This window comes from Theropithecus gelada, chromosome 5, assembly GCF_003255815.1.
Source record: "Theropithecus gelada isolate Dixy chromosome 5, Tgel_1.0, whole genome shotgun sequence".
Lineage (NCBI taxonomy): Eukaryota > Metazoa > Chordata > Mammalia > Primates > Cercopithecidae > Theropithecus > Theropithecus gelada.
In genome coordinates this window covers 14415052-14434563 of record NC_037672.1, presented here as the reverse complement: position 1 = coordinate 14434563, position 19512 = coordinate 14415052, and the positions used below count along the sequence as shown (strand labels likewise).

Below are 19512 nucleotides of genomic sequence, written 5' to 3'. Positions count from 1 at the left end.
ATTTGGCCAGATCATTGCGTGCTATGGAGGGCTGTCCTGTGCATTGTAGGATGTTCAGCAGCATCCCTAGCCTCTGCACACTAGATGCCAGTAGCAGTACCAACTCTTACTAGTTGTGACAGCCAAAAATGTCTTTAGACATTACCAAATGTACGTACACTTAAGAACACGCGCTTTGGAGTCAGACAAACTTTTTAAATGACAGAAGTAATAAAGTCATTCTCCAAAATATACTGAAACATAGAAATCAAAAAGTTCAATAGTTTTCTCTGCTTTTACCAACCTCATTTCCCAGGGATAAGCAATGATAGTATATAGAAAGCCAGTACAAGTTGAATCTCACCTCTATTGTAAACTTTGTGATTTGAGCAAGTTCCTTAACCTCTGTAGGCTTCTGTTTTTTCATTTATAAAATGTGAGGTTTAATTGAGGTGATGTATAAACTACCTAGCAATAACATATAATATGCACCCAATAAATATTGTTATTAATATTATTATTGTTGAATCAGGTTTCTACTTGTTATGTGTGGCTCCAGAGAACTGAGCCAGGACCTAAGAATAGGAATTACAGGGAAGTATATAGATTATGGCACAGTTCAAAGAAAACCTTTATGACAGAGCTATTGGGAAGAGAACAAACTGCCTCAGAAGGTAGTGAGTTTTAGAGACACCTACACAGAGCACAGATATTACCAGAATATAGTGAAGGAAATTCACTTGTCAAGGAGTTTAGAGTAATTCTTTTTGAATACCTTCCCAAATGTGAAATTTAGCAATGCCAAACAACTATCACAGGCAGTGTGATTTGCAAAATAATGTGCTTTTGAATTTTTCTTTTTTCTGTTTAAAATCTATTCAGAGAAGGAAGTGTAAATTCTTTTGACAAACATGTCACTGCATAACCTGTAGCCAGTCCCTTTTGCTTAGGGAAGATTGCATTTCCAATTGATCCTTGGAATACAAACCAATTCAAGCCTCTCAGACTTGAGTTTTGGTCTTGGTCTTTTTTTTTTTTTAGACGGAGTCTCGCTCTGTTGCCCAGGCTGGAGTGCAGTGGTGCGATCTCAGCTCACTGCAAGCTCCGCCTCCCGGGTTCACGCCATTGGTCTTGGTCTTAATGGAGAGTTTGTGGTCCAGACAGCATTTACCCTGTGTGGACATCACGGTGATTCAAAGCCTCCTGTTGCCATGGACTTAATACTGGTATGTTAAAGCGATTTCAGAATCTTTAACTGTCCTAGATTAGAGCTACTAAGTCGTTCAAGAGTTGTCAACTTAATGGATCCCCTTAATCAGAACCATTAACTCTGCAGAAGGGTGTCTTTGTTAAGCATGTCTCTGCACTTTTCAATGTTTTTTTTTTTTTTTTGAGACGGAGTCTCGCTCTGTTGCCCAGGCTGGAGTGCAGTGGCGCGATCTCGGCTCACTGCAAGCTCCGCCTCCCGGGTTCACGCCATTCTCCTGCCTCAGCCTCCCGAGTAGCTGGGACTACAGGCGCCCGCCACTGCGCCCGGCTAATTTTTTCTATTTTTAGTAGAGACGGGGTTTCGCCATGGTCTCGATCTCCTGACCTTGTGATCCGCCCGCCTCAGCCTTCCAAAGTGCTGGGATTACAGGCGTGAGCCACCACGCCCGGCCACTTTTCATGTTTTAAATAGTGAGTACTTGTAGAAATATTAATGGAAAGCACTTGATTGAATGGGCTTTTCAACTGACCTGATTGTTTTCTTCAGGTTACTTTCAGGCATCTATCCATTCCACCTTTGTTGTTTTGACAAGTTTCCACTTTATTCTACCTTATTCTTTACTTTTATTTAATATTTAAAAATTCTCAGATTTGAAAAGTCATACATTAACTACTAATTCTAAGGAACATAGATACTTAATGCAAATATGACAGAATATCAATGGTTTTAGAGGTTTGTTTCTTTTGAGCCTTCTATGGGCTTTGCATGTATATTCTTCCAGTGTTGAGGATGTACCACACAAAGGAAGTTTTTTCTTTTTTTTTCTTTTCGACATGGAGTCTTGCCCTCTTGCCCAGGCTGGAGTGCAATGGCGCGATCTCGGCTCTCTGCAACCTCTGCATCCCTGGTTCACGCTATTCTCCTGCCTCAGCCTCCCGAGTAGCTGGGATTACAGGTGCACGCCACCATGCCCAGCTAATTTTTTGTATCTTTAGTAGAGATGGTGTTTCACCATGTTGGCCAGGCTCATCTCCAACTCCTGACCTCAGGTGATCTGCCCTCCTTGGCCTCCCAAAGTGCTGGGATTACAGGCCTGAGCCACCGTACCAAGCCACAAAGAACGTTTTAATAGGAAAAACGGATAGAGAAATTCCGTGCTGTCGTGGACCTCTGACTTTAGATACTCACCCTTGCTTGGAAATATATTGTGCTAAATGGAATTTTCACACATCCCAGCCAGTGTCTCTCAATACGGGTATGGATTCCACTTCCTCTTTCACGGTCATCCTAAAGGAAGGGTGGGAAGTAATAGTTGCTTAAGAACTCCAGGAACTCATTTAATTAATCTGGCAGCAGGAAAGCAGCAAGATTTTAGCTGAAAGCATGTGAACTTACATTAGACGGACCTAATCAAATTCTGGTATAGATACGTAATGGCTTTGTGGCCCTAGGAAAGTCATTTGACCTCTCTGAACCTCAGTTTTCTCATCAATAAACTAGAGATTTAACAATCTATAGGATTATTTAGAATAAAATCAGACAATGTGTGTAAAGCACCTAGTACAATTCCTGGCACAGAGCAGACACTCAAGTGAAAATAAAAGAACTACCTCCTTCTCCCTCTTCCCTTTCCTCATTTATACATGTCAAGTTTCAAATATTTCAAACACAAGAAAGATGGAAAATGTTATCAGAGGTATTTGAACCAAAGCGACTCCATCTTGAGTAAGGGCTAGGAAACATGAGGCTGGTACTTGCTGGGCTTTCCCAGAAAGTTAGGCATTCCTGGCCTCTAGATGTTTACAGTTAAGGGAACAGATTGATAACATTTACTAAACAGGCCCAGACTTAGGAGTGTCCTGATATCCTGATATCTTGAGAACAGAAGCATTCCTAATTTTGCTTTAAATATAATAATATAGATTCTTGCAAAATACAGTAATTTAGAAAATTAATACTTTATCACAAACTCTTGTAGCAGAGCACATCTTCCCGTGATCTTTTTTTTTTAATCCTATATCTAAACAAGGGTTCACCCAGGGTGAATGCATTCTTCCTCTTACTTTCGAGACCACCCTGTTCTGTCTATGGAGTAGCTATTCTTTCACCACTTTACTTTCCTAATAAACTTGCTTTTGCTTTGCACTGTGGACTTGCTCTGAATTCTTTCTTGTGTGAGATCCAAGAACCCTCTCTTGGGGTCTAGATCGGGACCCCTTTCTGGTAACAATGTGATTGGAACTTACATAGTGGGTAGATGATATGAAAATGAATACAAGTGTCTTTCTTAAAACTGAGAACATACCTCTAAGACATCATGCAGTACTTCATCAAAAATGTTAATGAACACAATGTCTTTCACTGACTGCAGACTGGCTGTGCTGTAATCTCCATTAGGAGCCCTGCAAGACAGCACATGACCAGGGACTGTGAAAATAGGCAACATAGAAATTATGAGCATTCAAATGTCAGCATTTGAACAATACCCAAATATGAGCATAGACGTTAGAATTAAAAGCACTGCCTTCATTTCTAGGATTTCTCTTGTACAGGGATACTATAATACCTACATTCAAATGGACAGAGCATTAGATTAGAGACTGTGCAGAGACAAACCCTCTGCTGGCTTGTCCTGGTGAGTCTCATATTCCCCCACACCCTTGTGGTAAGCTTTTCAAGGAGGCAGCTTGCCAGGACTGAGCTGGCTCAGTGGACAGGCTACAAGGTTTCCAGCTGACACTGGAGCTAGTATATGGACTTCCTAAGCAACTGGGCCCCAGAGGGGTGCTTCTCCAGCAAGACCACTCTCCAGTGATAAACTTCCTACTGGCTGGTTAGTTGCATGGTCCCTGCCTCACACTCACTTTTTCTGTATATAAGTAAAGCAATACAAGGGTGAGGTCTCCTGTAACATAACCCAATCTGAGTCTAGCTAAGCCTGGAGCAACCATGCCTCTGCATGGCAGGGCTGGTGACTGGGGTACTAGGTGTATTTTGTTGAACATTTGCCTTTATGTTTTCTTGTTCTTTTTGCTTGTTCTGTGCATAATAGTGGTAGCTGTTATGCACAGCTTCTGACTTAACTAGTTCTTATTTATTTATTTATTTGAGACAGAGTCCTGCTATCTCACTAAGGCTGGAGTGCAGTGGTGTGATCTTGGCTCACTGCAACTTCCACCTCCCGGGTTCAAGTCATTCTCCTGCCTCAGCCTCCAAGTAGCTGGGATTACAGGCATGTGCCCTGGCCTCAAGTGATCTGCCTGCCTTTTGGCCTCCCAAACTGCTGGGATTACAGGCATGAGCCACCATGCTCGGACTGACTTAAGTAGTTCTAATCCTTGCTCTGTCTCTAATTTACTGTGTGGCTTTAAGTAAGTCACCTTCCCTTTTTGGGTTTTAGTTTCTTCTCCATAAAGGTAGAGGTTGGACTAGATAATCTCCAAGCTTGCTTCAAGTACTGAAATAATGATAACCATTTAAATACCTAAAATCCTTTGACCAAACTTCTGAAATGCCTATTTATTTCTGGTGAGGAAGAAAGTATGATTTATGGGAACTAAGGAGTTTCAGATTCACTTGAGGGGACAGAGGAAAAAAGGAAAGCAATGTAAGTCATTGGGGTCAAGGGAATGAAAAACTTTGGACTTTAAGAAGCCAAAGCCTGGAGGAGCGTAGGATGTCCCAACAATGAACCTGGGGTTTTAAAAGTTGAACATTTTTCCATTTTTATTCTTGAAGGGAGTCAGCTGTGGTACAAGAGGAAAAGCATGGGACTTGGTGTCAGGACACCTGGATCTTGTTGCCGCTCACTAGCTACAAAACCCTTCACCTTAGCTATTTCTCATGAGCCTGCTTTCTTCACATTTCTTCAAAATGTCCTATAGTTCTTTAAAGAGGAAAATATGCTTACTTAAATGGAAGTTCTAGTTCTTCATTCCAGCTGGGGTTTGGTCCTTCAGCTGTAGTTGTATGGCAAACTGTTCGTTGAAAAGAGACTTCTACAAAGGGACGTACTAAAACCTTAAAATCAAAAGCAAATTCTGAGTTCCCAGTGGTTAGTCAAATTATTTTTTTGTTAGCAAAAATATAGTATATTTACTAAATAGTATGTTTCCAAAGAAAATGAAGCAGAAAGCAGACTATCCATGAAGTTTACAGGCATTTCTTAAAAACGTAAGGGACAAGATGGAAAGCTGAAGTCCAGCATCTCTCACCTGGCCGAGGGGGTAGTCAGCATTGTGGGTTGGGCTATGTGTGCTTGGGGAAGCAGCACGCTTTTCACTGAACATCCTTGAAGATTTTGACGGCTGCTGGAATTTGCTAGGAGGGAAAATGTTTGAAGGAAATTAATGATGGGGGAAGTCTAATTATATATTGAGAAGATGATTATTTATTTATTGAGACAGGCTCTCGCTCTGTCGCCCAAGCTGAAGTGCAGTGGCATGATCTTGGCTAGTGCAATCTCACCTCACTGCAACCTCTGTCTCCCAAGCTCAGGTGATCCTCCCACCTCAGCCTCCCAAGTAGGCTGGGACTACAGGTGTGAGTCACCACACCTGGCTAATTTTTGTATTTTTAGTAAATATGTGGTTTTGCCATATTGCCAAGGCTGGTCTCAAACTCCTGAGCTCAAGCTATCTGCCCACCTTGGCCTCCCAAAGTGCTGGAGTCACAGGCATGAGTTACTGCACCCAGCCTTATTTTTATTTTTATTTTTTAAATTTTTTGAGATAGGGCCTTGCTCTGTTGCCCAGGCTGGAGTACAGTGGCATGATTATGGCTCACTCCAGCCTCAACCTCCCAGGCTCAAGCAATTTTCCCACTTCAGCCTCCTGAGTGGCTGAGACTACAAACACACTCCACCATGCCCAGCTAATTTTTAAAATTTTTTGTAGGGACCAGAGGTCTCAGTATGTTGCTCAGGGTGGTCTTGAACTCCTGCGTTCAAGTGATCCTCCTGTCTTGGCTGATATTACAGGTGTGAGCCACCATGCCCAGCTTGAGAAGATGCTTTTTTCCAAAGATGTATGGCCCTGGTGGCTGTGGTGACAAACATTCTCCCTTAAGCTTGTTGACATTGCAGAAGGCTTTAGTATGCTCTGGTCCCCACCAAGTCACCTAGAGGTTGCTAGAGCCTTCCCCAACTTCCATTCCCAGGCCTATGTGCTAAGAACAAAGGAAAATGTCTCCTTTCTCCTCCCCTCTAGGGGGCGCCCGAGTGGGGGAACCTGCCTTTCCCTCCATAGATGAGAGCCTCGATCCCTCACAGGTAGGAGATCTGAGCTTCCTGACCAGCCTGCGCCATCTCCATCCAGTCCAGGTTCTCCCCACTGTATGTTTTTTGTACCTGTACCCTCCAATAACCCCAAGCTACACATGTCAGGCAAGGAATCTCTTGGGGCCTGCCAAGCCTTGGCAGGAAAGGGAGGTGCAGGGATTCCTAGCTTGAGTTAGGATCAGCGAGTCTTATCTTCTCCCTTCTCAACTGCTGTTCTAAGGAACAAATGAAGGTCAAATCCAGAGAGCCTCTTCTGGATACCTCCCCCATCACTGTAACAACATACTTGCATATTTGTATTGAATCTTATGGTTTGCCAAGTATTTCACATTCATTACTGGGCAAAATACAAATAGTCTCTTTCTATAGACTATCACCTTTCACAGCTAAAGTTTCAGACAAATGTAAGTGGAACATTTAACACAACAGCTACCATAGAAAAGCTCTTTTCTCTTTGGAAAACCATCAGTTACTTTATTAAACAAACATTTGTGGCTGGATGCAATGGTTCATGCCTGTATTCCCAGCACTTTGGGAGGCCAAAGTGGGAGAACCGCTTAAGCCCGGCAGTTCAAGACCAGCCTGATCAACAGAATGAAACCCCATCTCTAAAAAAATAATAAATTAGCTGGGTTTGGTGGTGTGTACCTGTAGTCTTAGCTACTTGGGAGGTTGAGGCAGGAGGATCTCTTGAGCCCAGGAGTCCCAAGTCTGCAGTAAGTTATGATTGCACCACTGCACTCCAGCCTGGGTGACATAGGAAGACCCTGGCTCTAAGAAGTAAAATAAAAAAAAATCCAAACCCATTTTTTTATTACCTATATTTTAGGCCCCATGTTAGACTTTGGGCTTTTAAGATGAAGAAGATAACACTTCAGTGCAGATTAGACTGGAAGGCAGACACATAAACAAATCATCTCAATAAAGTGAGATAGGTATTAGACTAGAGGGATGGTCAGACGCTGTATGAGAACAGTGAGGGAGGCAAAAAAAAAAAAAAAACAAAAACCCTATGTGGATGAATGCAAAGGTAAAGGGTGAAGACTTGGGCAGGTTTAATGGAACAGTTGATGTCTGAGCTGTCTCGATCCATCTGCATTGAATGTGTAGCATGTAGGATCAACTGTGCTCCCTTAATTTAGTTGAATGAAGTGATTTAACACTTAAAAATAGTCTATGGAGGTGAAAACTACAAGAAGCACCTCTATGTTCTTTAAAAAATAGTTTTTCACCCCAGTTGAGCTTTGAGGCAATCAGGGTGAAAGGGTAGGCTGTGAGCTCAGGAAAGCAATGCCACAGCAGATTCAAGAGCTTATATGGGCATTTACAAGTAACAAAGCATTAGGAATAGTTGATGATGGTAGATGCTTTCTAATAGGTTAAAGACTTAAAAAAAAAAAAAAGACACACACACACACACACACACAAATATGTAGGGGCCGGGGCCGGGCGCAGTGGCTCATGCCTATAGTCCCAGCACTTTGGGAGGTAGAGGCAGGAGGATCACTTGAGGCCAGGAGTCCAAGACCAGCCTGGGCAAAATTGGGACACCCTGTCTCTACAAAAAATAAAAAATTAGCCTGGCATGGTGGGGCACACCTGTAGTCCCAACTACTTGGGAAACTGAGATGGGAGGATCCCTTGAGCCCAGGAGGTCGAGGCTGCAGTGAGCTGTGATAGCACCACTGTACTCAGCCTGGGCAACAGAGTGAGACCCTGTTTCAAAATAAAAAATGTAAGGCAAAATAATGGGGTGAGAGGAAGAGGAGAGACAGAACTAAATTAAACGGTAAGAACCTAGGGAGAAAAGACGGCAAGGGCTGGAACAGTGTTCCTCCAAGGAAACAGGTAGGGCTGAATGACCTTAGCCAAGTCACTTATACTCTCTTTACTTCCATTTCCCCTTTTGTGAAATGGAGATAGTAATAGCAGGAACAGTTAAATGAAATCTTTTTTTTTTTTTTTTTGAGACGGAGTCTCACTCTGTCACCCAGGCTGGAGTGCAGTGGCGCAGTTTCCGCTCACCACAAGCTCTGCCCCCCAGGTTCATGCCATTCTCCTGCCTCAGCCTCCCCAGTAGCTGGGACTACAAGCGCTCACCAACACGCCCGGCTAATTTTTTTTGTATTTTTAGTAGAGACGGGGTTTCCCTGTGTTCACCAGGATGGTCTTGATCTCCTGATCTTGTGGTCCACCCGCCTTGGCCTCCCAAAGTGCTGGGATTACAGGCATGAGCCACCGCACCTGGCCTCGAAATGAAATATTACATGTGAACCTGCCTACCATGGTGCTTGAAACATGGTGAATACATGTTAAGTGCTACTTTCTCCCATTACACTGGTAAGGGCACCACCAAAAAGAAGTTTCAGGCCAGGTGCATTGGCTCACACCAGTAATCCCAGCACTTTGGGAGGCTGAGGCAGGAGGATCGCTTGAGGCCAGGAGTTCCAGACCAGCCTGGGCAACATAGCAGGACCCTATCTCTACAAAAAAAAGTAGTTTTAATTTTTGGTCCTTCCTCCTCTGTTTCCTCAGACTCATCTTCCCAATGGCTGAAGGCTCCTTGTTGTCCCTGGTGTAGTGAATTCTAGTAGTCATAACACATTACTCAGAACAGATGAAAGGGAAGCCGCATTTTTATGTTCACAGCACACATGTTTCAGAGCCTTGGATAGACACCTTCTGTGACTCTCCCCAGCTCATACCCACTTCTCTGAGATCTGTTCCTGTCTTTGAGGCTGGTGCTTCTGACCCTGTCTCTCTGGTTATCGGCGATTAGACCATGGATCAACACCTGACCAAGTTAGCGCCTTCAGATTTCTCTGGAGAAAATGACGCTTAGTTGGTGGTACTCTGGCTGCATGGGCCACTTCCATCACATGGAGAAAAATGAAGCAAACTCAGAGTGAGGCAAGTGAGAGGCCATGGGGCCTCAGGAGAACTATCTTATCCCTGTAGTCTACCATGTAGTTCAGCTATACCTCTTGTCCTTGTCCTGAGTTATTCGAGATGTTCCTAATAAATCCCCCCTGTAGCCTGAATTGACGGAATCAACTCTATTATTTGCAAACAGTAGGGCCTTGGCTTTGCAATGACCCTCAGCCCCCTGCTGAACAATAACCATGTTAAGAATGAGAGTGAGTGTGCTGTAAAGGAGTGATTGACTTGGCTGGGATGCTGCATACTGCATCTCGGGCTGTTGGGAGGGCTCTCACCTCATTGCCAGCTTCCTCACTGGAATATCGTAAGCTCGGACAATGTTCACCAGCAGCTTTATGTCTCCATCAGACAGGTTTTGGGCTGTCACCTTCTTCCGACCTTTTCTCCTTGGCCGCAGTGGTCGCTTTTGTTCTGCCAGCTTGAAAAGGCTTAGGCCCAAAATGCTAATGATTACAGAACAGGATCAGGACTCTAAGAAAAAGAAAGGTCTGCAAAATTATGAGACAACTTCCTGAACTCTGCCCCACGGTCCTGCACAGGCCCCTGAAAAACTCTTTGTCCTTTGAAGGTGGGTGGAAATAGTCTAGAAATTCACCCAAATGGGAGAGATCCTACTGCATGGATTGTTAAAACTTACTCTAGCTGCTGCTTATCCAAGGAAAAAAAGCCATGCTCTGGCCCCTATGTTTCCTGCCTAATCTCTACCTTGCTCATCCACCAGTTCCTCAAACATGCCTATGGTCTCCCACCCTTCACATTTGCTTGGGCCAGTCCTGCAGAGGGAATGCCTCCCTGCATCTTCCTTGTCTGCCTAGTTGGTTGCAGTTTTACCCATCCCTTGGGGCCAGTGTCTTCACCTCCCCCAGAGACTCAGCTACACTGGCTAGAAGGGTTACTCTCTCTTTCAAACCCCTTGATCTCCTATTAGTCTGCTCTCTTCACATGGCAGTGGGTGTATACGGCTGCTTAGGCAGTTGCTGGGTTATCTCTTTCTCTCTGGAGTTAGAACTGGGTGTGAATCCTGGCTCCACTCTTTGCCCTTGGGCAAATTATTTCACCTCTTTAAGTCTCTGTTTCATCATCTGTAAAATGTGGATAATGATACCTACTTCTTTAGGTTGTTGAAGGGATTGAAGAAGAAAGTGTGTGCAAAGCACCCTGACACTGGTCTAGCGTTTAGTAGATGTCCTAAAATGGTAACTGTTGGGTTGAGGCCAGTGATTAAGGTGGAGGAAGAGGAGGAGGTATAGGGAGGAGAAAGCGGGTAGGGGAGAAGCAAGAGGCTCGTTCTCTCATGTCTCTACCTTTCACGGAGATGATATGCAAGAAACACTTCCTGGAAGATGAAAGCAACAGAGTCAGTGAATCATAGGAGAAAGGTTCATGGACCAAATAAATTCTGACCCAGAAACTAAACAGAAACAAAGATGTGACTTTGTATCTGGAAGCTGATGTTCATGGCTGTGTGAAACAAAGAACAAAGCCAGCTCTGCAGAGCTGGCCACAGGCTACAATGCACATGGTTCTCTGCTTCCTTCCTGAGAATCAGAGCTGGCTAAGTGACCTCTTGACTGGAGCCCCTTTTTGCAAGAGGCACATGCCAGCTGAGGCTGAGGTCTCTGCAGCTCCTGTCTAGGCACTGCTGACAGCTCCTATAAGGAATCCCAAGGAAGTTCCAGGATTCCAGGAGCTATTGTTCCTGTTTGTTCTCCAAGGTTTTGCACAGAATAGCTACCATTTATAAGCACCTCCTATGTATTGAGAAGAGTGCTGGGTGCCTTACATATAACATTTCTAATGTTTACACATATGATATTTACCCCATATTTCAGATGAAGAAATTAGAGGCTACGAGAGGTGTTATGATTTGCTGAAGGTTCCTTAGTAGTAGGAGGGAGAGCAGGGTTCAAACTCAGGTCACTGTGACTACACAGCTCATGTTTTTAATCACTCTGCCAGGACACTTACCTAACCCAAACTAGGGGGCCTCAGAGACAGAACTTTGTTAGAGGTCCTAACATGACAACACTTCCACTTGTCAATGCTTCCTCCCTCCCCTGGAGGTAAGTCCTCCCTGAGACTTTGATGTCTCCATAGCAGTCAGCATGGGAGCACCATGTCAGCCAGGACCATCAAATACAGAAACATCTTAAAGCCAAGAAGGAACTGAAATTAAAAGAAGAAAGAACATACCCTGAGCCTTCAGAACTTAATGCAGAAAGTAAAGCAGAAAAAAAGGAAAAGAAAAAAAAACAATATGAAAAATCATCATCTATTCTAAGTGTACTTTTCATGACTTTGAAAACATTCAGTGACTGGACTGTGGGCCTGGAATAGAGAGAGAGGTTTTGCACGGATTTATGTGGGTGTAGCCTCCTTTCTATATGTGGAAAGGGGCTGCTATGGATAGCACATTTTTTTTTTGTCTCCTTCCCAACTTGATGGTGGAGAGAAAGTATGTGCATAGAAAAAACCTTTTTAGGAGACCAAGAGACTTAATCACAGAAAAGGTCATGTGGCCTGCACAAGACCACCAGTACGGGAAATTATCTTTCATCTTTTCTGTATCCACACCCCCAGTTGAAGCCGTATGACAGTTATCCAAACTAATGAGTGAATCAAGCAAATACAGTCAATTCCCAATATCTATGTGAATATCAGATCTTCCCTGCTGTTCTGCCCTCTCACCAAGCACATGCACCAGCTCTCTGCCCATCAGCTGTGGTGCTGGAACCAGGTTTCCTCGTGTACCCCAGAAGCTTGTGGGTGGGGTTTCAGCCACCTCTACTGCCATGTGACAGGAGAGAAAGGGAATGTCTGGCACTGGGAGACTAGGAAGACAGGAGAAGTACTTGCAGGAGGGAAATGCTGTCAGGTTTAGTTCAATGAGAATGAGGAAATGGCAAAGGCTAATGAAGTTGATTTGGAAGTAGGGGAGGTGAGATGGGCTTTATTGGAATGTGATGGGAGAGGCCCTAGGAAGATTTGTTCTAATAGAAATTCCTCGACTAATGTCATCATCAGGTATTAACCAGGTTTAACCAGGTTTAACACATTATTCCTGGCCCAAATGCATACCATACAATGATTTTTAAAAATCTTATATGATACCTTTCATACAATAAGAGTACAAATAATTTTTATAAGAAGTGATAATAGTGGCTTTGATTATTTTTACCTGATATTGGGAACTTCTTCTTCTACTATCATATCAGCAAGAAGAAAATACTGTTTTGCAATTAAGAAGCGATTTATCACTGATTCTCTAACCTGGGGAAAGAAATCAGCTTATTTAAAATGTTCTTATTATTTAAACTTCATAGTTCACTCTCCACACTCCAAGTTTTTACCCTAATGTCATCTCAGTGTCCCCCCGACCCTCCAGCCCAACTGTTACTTTCCTCTGCAATGCTGGTCTCCTCTTGCTGTAAACCCTCTAGCTTTCTGTAGTAGACTGTAAGCTCCCTAAAGTCAGGGGTTTTCCTGTTTTGCTTATTGCAATATTGGAGTTCCTGGTAAAGTTCCTGGCATATAAGATGGCAAACTTTTGCTGAATTAATGAATTAACCATTACAAAAAATAGGGCCAGTCTCAAAACACACATACTTAAGAACTGATTCTTAAGTTATTCCCTTATTCAGAATGATTCACTTCCTAATTCCAGAGGACCTCTGGCTGGGCATGGTGGCTCATGCCTGTAATCCCAGCACTTTGAAAGGCCGAGGCAAGTGGATTGCTTGAGCTCAGGAGTTCGAGACTAGCCTGGGGCACATGGTGAAACCCCATCTCTACAAAAAATATAAAAATTAGCCAGATATGGTAGTGTGCACCTGTAGTCCTGGCTACTCGAGAGGCTGAGGTGGGAGGATGGCTTGAGCCCAGGAGGTGGAGGTTAGAGTGAGCTGAGATCACACTACTGACTGCACTTCAGCTTGGGCGACAGAGCCAGCCAGCCCCCTGTCTCAAATATATAAAAATAAAAATAAATAAATAACCTCTTAAATAGGTTTTTTTATATGTTTGTTTTTTTTTTTTTTTTAAATAATACATGAGCCACAGGGTAGACACACTGGATAGGGAAAATGCACTGTAGTCACTGTGGCATTTGTGGCAAGTTAAGGTTATTGAAGAAAGGAAGGAAAGAAGGAAACAAAGAAGGAAAAAGGACAAATGAAAGGATGTTTCAGCTTTAATTTTTAGTTTTCTAGTGCATAAGGGCAGTTAGTATATGGTTTAAAAACTTTTGTTTTTTTCTGATTACAAAGGTAATCATTGTAACGCAATGCAACATTCAAATATTAGAAAAAACATGACTTAGAAATTGAATCCCTTGTAATTATGCCCCATTAAAAGATAACCACTGATAATAAACCAGAACATAACCTAGTGGTTTCATATATTTGAAAGGTGATGATAGTTGTCAATCAATTGTATATTTGTATTTATGAGGAAATTTATGCCAGCTAAGTGGCTTGCATAAGCTCACACAGATATTTATGAGTAGAGGACTTTCCACCTTAGGATGCTGGCTCTTTTCTCCCTATGAAGACAGTTTTATATGATTTTTCTTACCTGCTGGAGGTACTTGGCTACTATGGCCCTATGGGTGTCTATGTGTTCCTTGGTTTCAATTACACTTCTGTCTCGTAACCGTTTCTCATAGTCCTAAAATTAAAAAGAGGCAATGATTTTAAAGCACTCTCTGGTGCTTTTTTTAAGATCAGGGAATTATTTATCACATATGATTTAAGTTATAAATTGTGGTTCCACAGCATGGCACATGTATACATATGTAACAAACCTGTACATTGTGCATATGTACCCTAGAACTTAAAGTATAATAAAAATAAATAAATAAATAAATTGTGGTTCTAAATATTTCTTCCACCTTCTTTCTAACTTTTGGTTCAGAATTGGTCTTTGATGCAGTAACCAGGATTCTGAGACAGGTAGCTGAAATGCCTTACTAGTAGAAGAGAATTCTGTACAGTAGTTACAAGTTAAAATGTTAAGTCAGGAAGAAATAGACGCCACAGAGAAGCTCTTCCAAGCAACTTAGGCAAAGCCCCTGCTTAAGTTTTGCCTTTTCTATTTTAAGTAAAGTTTCAGTTAAAATATTACCATAATCATATAACATCTGGCTGTAGCTGAGTCAGGTCATCTGCTTGGAGGAGAGTGATGCATACATTTGGCTTTGTCTGCTCAGGCTTCTCCCCTTTTCTGTCAGTAAAATTATGTGTGTGCCCTGGGAACTGCTATGTTCTCCTCCAATCCCACTCTCTGGTCACAGTGGAATGCCTGGTCGTGGTACCTAACTCAGGCTCGGAGGACACATCTCTGCTGGCTGAAGATACTAGATGTGAACTTGTATGATGCTGGTGACCATGTGGCCAAGTAGAGAAAACCTGTCTGCAAATGATGCCAACACCTCAGAGAAGCTGAGAGAGGATGGAGAAGGTTCCTGGCAGCAGGCCAGGCACAGATGCACTCATGCCATTCACACGTTTTTAGATATTTAACGCTATTTTGAGATTTCATCATCCAGTAAACTCCCCTTCGTACCTAGGGTAGTTCAAAATCGGCTTTTATCTCCTGTGATCAAAGTCCAGACTAATACAGAGAAGAACCAAATAACCAACCGTATTATTCAAGAATAGTTTTGGCATGAAAAATCTTCATGGTACTAATTCCTGATGGCTCTCCATTTACCTTGTTAAGTATTAATAAAAGTGCGTGTGTCTACAGTTCATGAAAAGCAGGAAAAAAGAAAAAAAAAAATGCATGTGTCTGGTTTCACTGGCCTGCCCCACCTACACGGGCCTGTTACCTGCAATTCCTCAAAGGCTCCTCCGCCCCACGCCGGGAGATGTGATCTGCCCTCCTCTGAGTCTTTGTTCCTCCTGCTGCGCTTGACCAGGATGGATGTCCAGCCCTGTTCCTTTACCTCCTTCCTGCCCCACCCACCCCATGGCTGTTCAGATCCTATCCCTCTAGTTTTCCCTGTAGTGCTTTACCAGTGTGCTCAGTATACGACACTTAGTAAATACTGCATTAAAATGGAATTGAATTCCTAAGGCATTCAAATATTATTAGCCATATTAACCCCTAAGATATTTTTCAACCCTACAATTCTAATTGTACGCAGTTCAGTTGACTCAGAATCCTGGTTACTGATTAGTTTATATATCATTATATTGAGGCAGAGAGATTATTTAAATGGTGAATTCAAGAAAAAGCATAGAAAGGTTATGTATAAAAGTGCAATAAAAGAGAAACCGCTATTGCTAGTGACAACATAACAAAAACAAAATACGTATACAGTAGTATACCTAACAGCACAGCAGGTACTTTATTATTTTATTAACCCCTCTATGGCAATTTCTTACCTGGAATACCTTTTCCATAATTTCTCGGTCATAGACTGGAACTTGCTTATAATTTCGGAATTCTGGCACCTCTTGGCTTCTAAGATGAAGAAGCCTAAATCGTTTGGATCTATTTAATTCTTGATCTGAAACAAAGTTAAATTCCTGTTGCAGCTGCTCCAGTCTAAAGAAATCAGGGACATAGGATTCACCACTGGTAGCAACCTATAAAAAACAGAAAATGCAAAACTCCAGATGACAGTCAGATGTCATCCAAAGAAACTTGGCACTGAGTGTCAAGGAACATTTAAAAGTTTTAGATTAAAAGACTTGAAAGAAAAAATACTTTAAAATATAGTAATAATGAGTCACATGCTATTATATTCATTTAGTAGCTGTGAACAATACCACAAATCATTTTTCCAAACAATAAAAATTAGGTTTCACTTTTGGTGTTCATGCTTCCCTAGTAGTGTTATTATGCAAATATACAGACTGAAAAAGAAGAGATTTGTGCCAGACTGCAGTGTATTACTAGGTGCCTACTAGAAATAAGATTACTCATATACATATTATATATAAAATCAAATATATGACTTTTTAATGTCATGCACATATGCAGAAAAAGGCCTCAGAGGCAGATGGTCAGCTTTACTTGGCTCCACAGCCATGCTTTCCTGTCTCTGAAGAGCACCTCACAGCCTTGGTCATTGAGAAAAGTGAGCCAGAGATGGATCCAGGCCAGACAGCCTCCAAGGCCCCTGTGCATTGTTTCAAGATGGCCAGGTCCAACACCTCTGAGAAGCTGAGCAGATGGGGACTGCACCTCACCCAGGTGCTGCCCGCCTCTCTGCTTGGTGCTTTGCTGGCTGTAACCTCCTGAGCAGAGGGAAAGCCAGTGCCCCAAGATGTGCTGGGGCCTTGCATGGGAAAGGCAGTTCTGCTGTGAAAATCCTGGTTCATAACAAGAGACCAGTCAAGAAGGCAATCTCTGTTTTGTTCTTTGATGGGAAAACATATAGTTAAAAAGAAAATAATGAAAGTGATGTGTCTATTGAAATGTGATTTGAAAACTTTACATGGAATAGACTACATTTTAGGTAATAATGACCCAATCTTCCTAATATTTCTATTAGGCACACTAAGGTGTATCATGTTGAAGGAGAGTTCATAAAGATAAAAGTCAGAATAAACCAAGGTTTGTTACGGGACTTGGAAAAACTAGAACCAAAATGAAAATGTTCATACTGGCTACAATTATCCTATTGATAAACGCATATGGATAGCCATAAGGATGTGTTGCTAGGGCTACCCTCTGGATTACCTACTTGTTTATTATGGTTTTGTGTGAATAATGAAGTTGCCAATAAAACCAATTGTATATGATACCAAGAAAAATAAACTAATATTCCAATTTATTCATAAATTCACTGAAGACAATTTTGAATATTATGGTAGATATGAGCAATTTATCTGGTAAATACTTAAGTGAAACCTAAATGGTAACCTAATTAATCAACAACAAGAAAACAAAACAAATTTTTCTTAAAATGCCCCATCAATGCTTTAAGTTATGATGAAGAAAGCAAGTGTCCTGAAATCAGATCAACTTATTAGCCATGTGACCTTGAGCAAATAACGCTGAGTTTCTGAACTCAGCTTCCTCTCTGTGGAAGGGAAAATAAAACCTTTAGGAGTCTTACAGAGGTTAGAGGTAGGAGTGACAACAACAACAATATTTACTGCTCACGAATTGTGTGCTCAGATAAAGGGGTTTTGTTTGTTTGTTTGTTTTTGAGATGGGAGTCTCACTGTATTGCCCAGACTGGAGTGCAGTGGCAAGATCACAGCTTACTGAAGCCTCAACCTTGTGGACTCAATTGATCCTCCCACCTCAGCCTCCTTAGTAGCTGGGACTATAGGTGTGTGCCACCATGCCAAGCACATTTTTACATTTTTTGCAGAGATAGGGTTTCGCCATGTTGCTCAGTCTGGTTTCGAACTCTTGGGCTCAAGTGATCCTCCTGCCTTGGCCTCCCAAAGTGCTGGAATTACAGGCATGAGCCACCGTCCCTGGCCAACTTAAGTGTTTATATGCAGCTGTTCATTTCCTCATGACCACACTATGAAAGCAGCACAGGGCTTAGAAGCACCGAATGCTTGCCTTGGTCCCGTAGCCAGGCAAGAAGCAGAGCTGGAATTCAAACTTGGCATTCAACCCAGCACCCATGTTCTTAAACAGTATTGCATAGGAGAAGACAGCGTAAAGGAAAATTGTGTAAAAGGCCAAGTCAAAAAATGGCATGTGTTCCTCCTGCTACATACCGAGATTAGCTGCATCAAAGGGGCATTGTTGGGGTCATTTGGGTCGAGCTTGGACTCTGCTGCCCACTTGGCCAACTTTTTCATATCCGTCAGTCCTGATGTGCCAATAGATGAGATGGCATCTGCTCTCTTCAAAGCACTGAAAAGAATAGTTGATTCCATGAGACTGACTTGATCACAAAACAGTTTGCATCAGGACCTCAAATTCTAGAGATAGCATCACTTAGGGAAGCTATTATCCTCCATGAGAGAAAATGTTATCATAAGGAAGAATTTTGTCATTTTTCTTTACTTGATAATGGCTATTAAACATATGATAAGGACAATAAATAAATAAGAATGGAAGGAGTGCAACTATGACTAATTCCTACACTCTGTCCAGTGCATAAAAGTGCCTCTCAGTCCCTGGATTCTGGCAAGTAAAGAGGAGCCTCTGTATCTGGTGCTGGAAAACCACAAACCCTCACATCCCAGGCCACTGAGGTCCACTATAGCTGAGGACAAACCAAAAGAAAAAGAAACAAAACCAACTCTTTTTTTGAGACAGTCTTGCTCTTATCAGCTAGGCTAGAGTGCAGTGGTGCAATTTCAGCTCACTGCAACCTCCACTTCCTAGGTTCAAGTGATTCTCATGCCTCAGTCACCCAAGTAGCTGGGATTGCAGGCATGCGCGATCATGCCCAGCTAGTTTTTTTTTTGTTGTTGTTTCAGTAGAGATGAGGTTTTGCCATGTTGGCCAAGCTGGTCTCAGACTCCTGACCTCAAGTGATCTGCCTGCCTTGGCCTCCCAAAGTACTGGGATTATAGGCGTGAGCCACCATGCCCAGCCTAAAACCAACTGTTAAACAACCAACTTAAGCACCAGCTTTGGACACACGGAAATCAAAGGAAGCCACGGTCAGCAAGGTTGAGCTGGGGCTTTATTAATAGTCCTGCATATCTTGTTAATCACATTGTATTTTACCTGCTATCCTGAGGATTTGAAGCTTTACTCCCCAGGAGATTTTTCTAGCACTAAACACAAGTGAAATGAATGCAGACTTCTTACATTCAAAGGCATAGTCAAGCCTCCACTGGAAGTGGCTTCTGACTTAGCACAGAGCAGCATCTCCTTGTGGTTTTTATCCCATGGACATGGGTGGTCATTATGGGGATGCAGGGGGCATCAGGGGAACTAAACGAGCCCCATTCTGTTTTTCCACAAGTTGAATATCACAGCCTGTGACATGGAAAGTGTCTTCTTGATGATTACAATGAATCCTTTTATTTTAGAGGTGAGGCAACTGAGGCCTGGAATGGTGAAATGATTGACTGTAGACACATTTACTGTGGAATGACAGAGAGAGGCTCTGACAGAGGAAGACCCAGGCCACGGGCGAATACAATCCAGGCTTCAGGGACAAGCATCAAACACA

General features: G+C 42.5%; 1 protein-coding gene across 3 annotated transcripts in view; it reads right to left on the bottom strand.

The window, feature by feature from the left end:
• Positions 1-19512, bottom strand: part of CC2D2A (coiled-coil and C2 domain containing 2A) — a 136389-nt gene that overhangs the window by 29913 nt on the left and 86964 nt on the right. For all 3 annotated transcript variants that reach the window (XM_025384650.1, XM_025384649.1, XM_025384651.1), the window contains 9 exons: positions 18098-18236; positions 15794-15997; positions 13980-14072; positions 12586-12677; positions 9683-9850; positions 5404-5509; positions 5100-5209; positions 3495-3591; positions 2378-2476 (listed from right to left, as the gene is read on the bottom strand). In XM_025384650.1, coding sequence (XP_025240435.1) covers positions 2378-2476; positions 3495-3591; positions 5100-5209; positions 5404-5509; positions 9683-9850; positions 12586-12677; positions 13980-14072; positions 15794-15997; positions 18098-18236 — 1108 coding nt within the window. The remainder of the gene's footprint in view (positions 1-2377; positions 2477-3494; positions 3592-5099; positions 5210-5403; positions 5510-9682; positions 9851-12585; positions 12678-13979; positions 14073-15793; positions 15998-18097; positions 18237-19512) is intronic.